The sequence below is a fragment of the Ixodes scapularis genome, unplaced genomic scaffold (genome assembly GCF_016920785.2).
Source record: "Ixodes scapularis isolate PalLabHiFi unplaced genomic scaffold, ASM1692078v2 PGA_scaffold0__279_contigs__length_252992795, whole genome shotgun sequence".
Classification (NCBI taxonomy): domain Eukaryota; kingdom Metazoa; phylum Arthropoda; class Arachnida; order Ixodida; family Ixodidae; genus Ixodes; species Ixodes scapularis.
The window spans coordinates 22,980,317-22,989,550 of record NW_024609835.1 but is presented as its reverse complement, the minus strand read 5'-3'; the positions used below and the strand labels follow the sequence as shown (position 1 = coordinate 22,989,550).

Sequence of the window (9,234 nt, the reverse complement as noted above, 5' to 3'; positions counted from 1 at the left end):
GACGATGCACGATTCTCAGTGCGTACCTCTACACATAACATATATCTGATGGTATGTTGGGGGCCCAAGCAAGGTTAAGGCTCATCAACACAGCCGCGAAGGCATAACGACGTTAGAAGCATGCCGGACTAGTGCCATTCGGTCGTAGCTAGTCGTAGCGCGAACGGGCGAAATGAGAATGGGTCCAGTTGCGAAAAACACGATTCGGATATTATGAGAAGGTTCAAACGAGAAGGACCAAATGAGAATGGGTCGAAATGTGCAAGGTTCAAATGCGAATGGGACGTTTTGAGATACACCCCTATAGGGGAGGTACACACTTGATCGAATGACGTTTTAGCGAACGCCCACGTTTCACCGAATGACACTTTAGCGAATAGTCGGACGCCCCGAAGCGGCGTTTTCGGGTGGGCCAAATGGGTTCACATTTTTGTAATGAGCTGCCGCACACTGTCGCCGCGAAGCGACGTAAAGCGCGAGACACATGCGCGTCAAAACTGTCCGATCCGGCGTGCGAACTGTCGGGAAGATGGCTGCTCCGAATCGCCGCACAGGACGGTTCGCTACACATGGTTTCCGACGCGTCGTTGCGTCGCTCCGTTCAGCTCCACCCAGTTTCGGGTGTCCCTCTACTAAATGGATGGATGGATGCTAATGGCTATATTTACAACGGGCGGTAGCTCGCGCCACCTAGCCTAGAACACTAAAATACTTCCCTCGCCCTTCTTGGTTTTTCTGGCTTTAAAACAAACATAATATTTTTATCACCTTCTATTAAAGTGTGCGTGTGTGAAGATTTTCCGTGAGGCTGTTTTTCTGCTCAAAATCACTTAATCGCGAAGGACCGCAGCGGACCTTAGAGCCATCCCAGAGAAACGAGCACTGCGTAAAAATCACGTGACTACGTACCGCGCACATAACTGCGTCTCTCCCGAAGCTCACATGACATTGGAATGGCTCGTAGCGTCCGCTGCTGCCCATCGAAGGTGAAACGGAGTATATTCGGGTTTCGACGGGCTCGATCGGTCCCAGAAGGCAGGCTTGCTTTGGCGCTCGAAATCAGCAGCTCGTTTTGTGCGCGCGGGAAAACTCGATGGTGTCCGTTTCCTCCACAACCACGACTCGCCGCGCGTGACGCACCGCGCACCGCCACGTCCGTTTCCCCGAACCACATTGCGCCTCCTCGCCCGATCGGTCCGAAAGTCACTTGACAACATGACCTTCGCCATCCGTGCTCATTGGCTGCGGCCACTGCGGCCTTCCGAAAATCGGACCGTGCGTGCGGCGATATCTGGCAAGTTGGACGCATGCGGGCGCCGGACGGAGCCCCCGTCCGACGCTCCGGTGCGACGAAAACCCTCGCCCTCGGACGTCGTTCCGGCGGTTCGCACGTCGGATCGCATGGCGCGAGACACATGCGCGAAAAAGCCATGCGATCCGACGTGCGAACCGCCGGAACGACGTCCGAGGGCGAGGGTTTTCGTCGCACCGGAGCGTCGGACGGGGGCTCCGTCCGGCGCCCGCATGTGTCCAACTTGCCAGATATCGCCGCACGCCAGGGTTGGGCAGAAATACTCGAAAATGTATTTGGAAATACAAATACTGGGATACTTTAAAATAGTACCTAAAATACTGATACTGAAATATATCTGTAAATGTGTATCGCGATACGTATCGGAAATACATTTTAAATATAGGCAAAAAGTATTTGGAAATACAAATACAGGAATACATTTTAGGGAAGGCAGAAATACAAATACAGAAATACTGATACTGCAATACATTTTTCCAATTTATTTGAGACGAAATTAAATGAAGCTTGGAGTTGGAAGTGGAAATTTTTGATCCTGAAATTACTTTCCCGTAGGCTTGGCACTTTGCCTTGAAGGTAGTGATTTCGGACAACGAGGAGTCTTCAATGGGCTCAGAAAAACGTTCCATTAAGGACTGACCGTGGTCCCTTCCCTGACATCCTGTCTGTCTGACGAGGGATGCGAAAAGACTTCGACCTCTAAATAAATTCTCTTTCATCCTAAATCCCATCAAAACGCCACCACGCCCTTGTCAAATAAGGACGCCCCTGTCAACATTTATCACATGACGTCACGGTGGAATGAACTGGTATTCTTTATCTGTAGGTATGGTCTTGAAGATGAAATTTAACGCGCTGCTGTATGAAAGTGCAATATGTAATTTCGTTGTAGTTTACCTCGTTGAAGGTTGTGCAGGATTTTCGAGAATAGTGGACCACCTGAAGCATACTGGAACACATGTCTTATCTTCTGTTACGGTTGAAAAAACGATACGGTGGCATCCGTGTTGTGAAGGTGCTTCCTGCTGACCCTGCGCCACCGACGCATGGATTGCAGTCATCAAGTTTTGCCTTGCATACTCCAAATAAGACGTCGTGGATTGCGACCTGATATTGCCGGCAGAGGTGCGAGCTCTCCGAGAAACAGCGTGCTCGAGACGAGTCGCAGGTGTACAAAGTATGGGTCGGCACAGCGAGGCCACGTCTGACCTCCTTTCTGGGTTTCGGATCACCACAGCAGCGGGCCACTTTAATGTCGGCTGATGACGTACCCTTGAGCCGTGCAATATTACGGGCGCAGCCGCGGACGCATTCAAATATCTGTTGAACTTCACTGCGCGAGATATCCTACAATTTTAAGTCAGCCACCACCAGGCTCGTGCTGCAACGAACTGTTAATCAACTTTGCCGCATGGGTGTACTGAGTACGTTAAGGCAAAAGAGACGGTAAGCAGCGGGCTTTGGATGCCCGCAAACAATGACTAAAAAAAACCCTACCTAAGGACCTGTGGCACAAGATGCTCGGACTCTACTCCTGGCACGCCACCTAGTTCGAGTCCCTGACTGCGCAACAGTTCTCAGAAGAGAGAAGAGGACGCATAGAAAAATAGTTTAGAAAATCGGAAGGAACCTTGGTCAGCATGGTAACAATGCCCCAGCATCTCCTTGGCCCTGGTGCCCTCAAAAAATAAGAAAAAAGGCGTTCGGGTTTTTTTATTTTATTTTTTTTGGGGGGGAGGGGGGGGGGGGTTGAGTATTTCTCAAAAAATGTAACGAAATACATTTCACCCTGATTGTATCGCGATACAAAGGAACATTCAAAATGTATTTCGATACAGAAATAGATACTGGCGAAAAAATTGTATTGCGATACAGAAATACAGATACGAAATGTATTCCTGAAATACTATCGCGATACATTTGTATCGCGATACTGCCCAACCCTGCCGCACGCACGGTCCGATTTTCGGAAGGCCGCAGTGGCCGCAGCCAATGAGCACGGATGGCGAAGGTCATGTTGTCAAGTGACTTTCGGACCGATCGGGCGAGGAGGCGCAATGTGGTTCGGGGAAGCGGATGTGGCGGTGCGCGGTGCGTCACGCGCGGCGAGTCGTGGTTGTGAAGGAAACGGACGCCATCGAGTTTTCCCGCGCGCACAAAACGAGCCGCTGATTTCGAGCGCCAAAGCAAGCCTGCCTTCTGGGACCGATCGAGTCCGTCGAAACCCGAATATACTCCGTTTCACCTTACGATGGACAGCAGCGGACGCTACGAGCCATTCCAATGTCATGTGAGCTTCGGGAGAGACGCAGTTATGTGCGCGGTACGTAGTCACGTGATTTTTACGCAGTGCTCGTTTCTCTGGGGTGGCTCTAAGGTCCGCTGCGGTCCTTCGCGATTAAGTGATCTTGAGCAGAAAAACAGCCTCACGGAAAATCTTCACACACGCACACTTTAATAGAAGGTAATAAAAATATTATGTTTGTTTTAAAGTCAGAAAAACCAAGAAGGGCGAGGGAAGTATTTTAGTGTTCTAGGCTAGGTGGCGCGAGCTACCGCCCGTTATAAATATAGCCATTAGCAGCCATCCATCCATTTACCCGAAACTGGGCGGAGCTGAACGGAGCGACGCAACGACGCGTCGGAAACCACGTATCGCGAACTGTCCTGTGCGGCGATTCGGAGCAGCCATCTTCCCGACAGTTCGCACGCCGGATCGGACAGTTTTGACGCGCATGTGTCTCGCGCTTAGCGCAGCGCGGCGGATGGGTTAACGCGTGCCCCCGTTAAGCGCGAGACACATGCGCGAAAAAGCCATCCGATCCGACGTGCGAACCGCCGGAACGACGTCCGAGGGCAAGGGTTTTCGTCGCACCGGAGCGTCGGACGAGGCCTCCGTCCGGCGCCGGGGTGCGTCCAACTTGCCAGATATCGCCGCACGCACGGTCCGATTTTCGGAAGGCCGCAGTGGCCGCAGCCAATGAGCACGGATGGCGAAGGTCATGTTGTCAAGTGACTTTCGGACCGATCGGGCGAGGAGGCGCGACGTGGTTCGGGGAAGCGGATGTGGCGGTGCGCGGTGCGTCACGCGACGCGAGTCGTCGTTGTGAAGGAAACGGACGCCATCGAGTTTTCCCGCGCGCACTAAACGAGCTGCTGATTTCGCGCGCCAAAGCAAGCCGGCCTTCTGGGACCGATCGAGCCCGTCGAAACCCGAATATACTCCGTTTCACCTTAGGATGGACAGTAGCGGACGCTACGAGCCATTCCAGTGTCATGTGAGCTTCGGGAGAGACGCAGTTATGTGCGCGGTACGTAGTCACGTGATTTTTACGCAGTGCTCGTTTCGCTGGGATGGCTCTAAGGTCCGCTGCGGTCCTTCGCGATTAAGTGATTTTGAGCAGAAAAATAGCCTCACGGAAAATCTTCACACACGCACACTTTAATAGAAGGTAATAAAAATATTATGTTTGTTTTAAAGCCAGAAAAACCAAGAAGGGCGAGGGAAGTATTTTAGTTTTCTAGGCTAGGTGGCGCGAGCTACCGCCCGTTATAACTATAGCCATTAGTATCCATCCATCCATCTGGTAGAGGGACACCCGAAACTGGGCGGAGCTGAACGGAGCGACGCAACGACGCGTCGGAAACCATGTGTCGCGAACCGTCCTGTGCGGCGATTCTGAGCAGCCATCTTCCCGACAGTTCGCACGCCGGATCGGACAGTTCTGACGCGCATGTGTCTCGCGCTAATATTTTTATTACCTTCTATTAAAGTGTGCGTGTGTGAAGATTTTCCGTGGGGCTGTTTTTCTGCACAAAATCACTTAATCGCGAAGGACCGCAGCGGACCTTAGAGCCATCCCAGCGAAACGAGCACTGCGTAAAAATCACGTGACTACGTACCGCGCACATAACTGCGTCTCTCCCGAAGCTCACATGACATTGGAATGGCTCGTAGCGTCCGCTGCTGTCCATCCTAAGGTGAACCGGAGTATATTCGGGTTTCGACGGGCTCGATCGGTCCCAGAAGGCCGGCTTGCTTTGGCGCGCGAAATCAGCAGCTCGTTTTGTACGCGCGGGAAAACTCGATGGCGTCCGTTTCCTTCACAACGACGACTCGCGTCGCGTGACGCACCGCGCACCGCCACATCCGCTTCCCCGAACCACGTCGCGCCTCCTCGCCCGATCGGTCCAAAAGTCACTTGACAACATGACCTTCGCCATCCGTGCTCATTGGCTGCGGCCAGTGCGGCCTTCCGAAAATCGGACCGTGCGTGCGGCGATATCTGGCAAGTTGGACGCACGCCGGCGCCGGACGGAGGCCTCGTCCGACGCTCCGGTGCGACGAAAACCCTCGCCCTCGGACGTCGTTCCGGCGGTTCGCACGCCGGATCGGATGGCTTTTTCGCGCATGTGTCTCGCGCTTTAAGCGCGAGACACATGCGCGTCAAAGCTGTCCGATCCGGCGTGCGAACTGTCGGGAAGATGGCTGCTCCGAATCGCCGCACCGGACGGTTCGCGACACATGGTTTCCGACGCGTCGTTGCGTCGCTCCGTTCAGCTCCGCCCAGTTTCGGGTGTACCTCTACCAAATGGATGGATGGATGCTAATGGCTATATTTATAACGGGCGGTAACTCGCGCCACCTAGCCTAGAAAACTAAAATACTTCCCTCGCTCTTCTTCGTTTTTCTGACTTTAAAACAAAACGAACATAATATTTTTATTACCTTCTATTAAAGTGTGCGTGTGTGAAGATTTTCCGTGAGGCTATTTTTCTGCTCAAAATCACTTAATCGCGAAGGACCGCAGCGGACCTTAGAGCCATCCCAGCGAAACGAGCACTGCGTACAAATCACGTGACTACGTACCGCGCGCATTGCTGCGTCTCTCCTGAAGCTCACATGACACATGACATTGGAATGGCTCGTAGCGTCCGCTGCTGTCCATCCTAAGGTGAAACGGAGTATATTCGGGTTTCGACGGGCTCGATCGGTCCCAGAAGGCAGGCTTGCTTTGGCGCTCGAAATCAGCAGCTCGTTTTGTGCGCGCGGGAAAACTCGATGGCGTCCGTTTCCTTCACAACCACGACCCGCCGCGCGTGACGCACAGCGCACCGCCACATCCGCTTCCCCGAACCACATTGCGCCTCCTCGCCCGATCGGTCCGAAAGTCACTTGACAACATGACCTTCGCCATCCGTGCTCATTGGCTGCGGCCACTGCGGCCTTCCGAAAATCGGACCGTGCGTGCGGCGATATCTGGCAAGTTGGACGCATGCGGGCGCCGGACGGAGCCCCCGTCCGACGCTCCGGTGCGACGAAAACCCTCGCCCTCGGACGTCGTTCCGGCGGTTCGCACGTCGGATCGCATGGCTTTTTCGCGCATGTGTCTCGCGCTTTAAGCGCGAGACACATGCGCGTCAAAACTGTCCGATCCGGTGTGCGAACTGTCGGGAAGATGGCTGCTCCGAATCGCCGCACAGGACGGTTCGCGACACATGGTTTCAGACGCGTCGTTGCGTCGCTCCGTTCAGCTCCGCCCAGTTTCGGATGTCCCTCTACCAAATGGGTGGATGGATACTAATGGCTATAGTTATAACGGGCGGTAGCTCGCGCCACCCAGCCTAGAAAACTAAAATACTTACCTCGCCCTCGGTTTTTCTGGCTTTAAAACAAACATAATATTTTTATTACCTTCCATTAAAGTGTGCGTGTGTGAAGATTTTCCGTGAGGCTATTTTTCTGCTCAAAATCACTTAATCGCAAAGGGCAGCAGCGGACCTTAGAGCCATCCCAGCGAAACGAGCACTGCGTAAAAATCACGTGACTATGTACCGCGCACATAACAGCCACCACCGGACGCCACAGATGGGTTTAAACCATACATGATTGAGATGCTCGCCCCAGACCCAGGAATGGACAGCCCGTTCACGCCAGGGGAACTGGAAGCGGCGCTTCATGTCGGAAAGGCCCATGCAGCACCGGGGCCAGACAAAGTTACAATGACCATGTTAAGGAATCTGCCAGATCAATCAAAAGAAGAATATCTGAAAGAAATCAACAACGTCTGCGCGACAAGAAAGCTGCCGGAGGAATGGAAACATTCCAGCGTGGTACCCATTCCGAAACCAGGAAAAGACAAGGGATCCATCACCAACTATCGCCCCATATCCTTGACATCCTGCACATGCAAGGTAATGGAAATGATGGTTCTGAAGCGGATCGAGTGGTTCCTTGAAACAACAGGAGGTTTTCACGCTACGCAGACGGGCTTTAGGCCGGGGCTCGGAACGCAGGAAAGCCTCATGCTCATTTCGAAGGATATTATCAAGAAAAATAAAAAGGATGATTAGAACGATCGTCGCTATTGACGTAAAAAAAGCCTTCGACTCGGTACCGCATGCCGCAGTCATAGGAGAAGCTCAATCCTTGGGAATCTCTGGGAGACCCCTAAACTTCATCCGAAGCTTTCTCGAGGGCCGCACATACTCGGTTCGCTGCGGACGAGAGCAAGGTGGGAGGAGGACAAACAGAATCGGTGTCCCACAGGGCTCTGTGATTTCACCAATGCTTTTAACATAGTGATGGCAGCCTTACCGCACCAACTTGAACAGATCGAAGGACTGGGTCTAACGGTTTACGCCGATGACGTGACCATTTGGACGCAGACCGGAGACCTGTACCAACAACAAGAAACGCTACAAGCAGGCTTGGACGTCATCGAGAATCACCTGCGGAAGGTGGGACTCAGTGCGGCACCGGAGAAGACCAAGTATGTGGTCCTAGCCCCTTTTAAGGAGAGAACAGAAAAGATTGGAGAGAAGATGACCCTGGTGCTGGCTGGGAAAAGGATTCTCCCGTCTCGAGAGGTCAAAGTGCTTGGTCTGGTCTTCGAGGAGACTGGTACAGGGGACATCTGGCTTCAACAAACAAGCAGACATTGCCACTCAGCGCTGGGAGTCATCCGCAGACTATGCAGCGTTAGAGGGGGAGCGACTCTAGAGGTGGCCAAGAACATGGTCAAGGCACTCGTGACATCGCGGGTTTGCTATGGCGCGAGACACTACAATCTAACCAAAGTTCAGTGGGAAAGACTCGAGACACTCAATAGGCATGCGATGAGAGTGATTACGGGCCTACCCTTTTTTACTAAAAAGATAGAATTAAAGAAATGGGCGCAGCTCAACACTTTACAGGACACGGTCCAGGCCAGGGTCGTGGCGCACGAAGACTTCAACACACAAAGCAAGGAAGACAGATCCTGGGGCCGCTAGGCAACAACCTACACTCTAAGAAAAAAGAGAGCGCGACTTAGTCCCTCGGGGGACCAAATGCGCTGCCATCACCATTAGTTCCCTAGGGGAGCAACTGTAACGGGAGCAACTGTCGCGCCCCGTCAGTTAGTCCCTCGCACTAGCACCGTTGGGACGAACTGTTACACCGTTTCAAATGCACCTCGAGGACTAACTGTTAGGACCTTGCACTTGGTCCCCTGGGACCAACTGTTACACCGTTTCAATTGAACCCTGAGGACGAACTGTTAGGCCCTTGCACTTGGACCCTTGGGACTAACTGTTACACCGTTTCAAATGAACCCGAGGACCAACTGTTAGGCCCTTGCACTTGGACCCCTGGGTCTAAACGTTGCGCCCTTGGATTTAGACCTCTGGGACTAAAGGTTTATCCTTTACATTTGATCCCGAGCCACAAATCTCCGAAACGAAATTGTGGAGTTCAGGTTAAACGTAGCTTTATTGCCTCGTAGATACACATCGCATTCAAGGATGACTGAAGTCGAACTTCCTGGGCGGTAGAATCCACGATAATGCCAAATTCCGAAGAATGCACTTGCGTCGACGATGGCTTGGACACTGGGACGTCTGTCCAAGCCGGTCGTGGTCCCAGCACCGTTTATTGGGGC

At 52.8% G+C, this 9,234-nt stretch overlaps 1 protein-coding gene across 1 annotated transcript; it reads left to right on the top strand.

The window, feature by feature from the left end:
• The first annotated feature begins 7,897 nt into the window (after positions 1–7,897).
• LOC121836565 lies at positions 7,898–8,587 on the top strand. Its single transcript, XM_042291497.1, has one exon. The coding sequence runs from the start codon at positions 7,898–7,900 to the stop codon at positions 8,585–8,587; it is 690 nt and encodes a 229-aa protein (XP_042147431.1).
• The last annotated feature ends 647 nt before the right edge of the window (positions 8,588–9,234 follow it).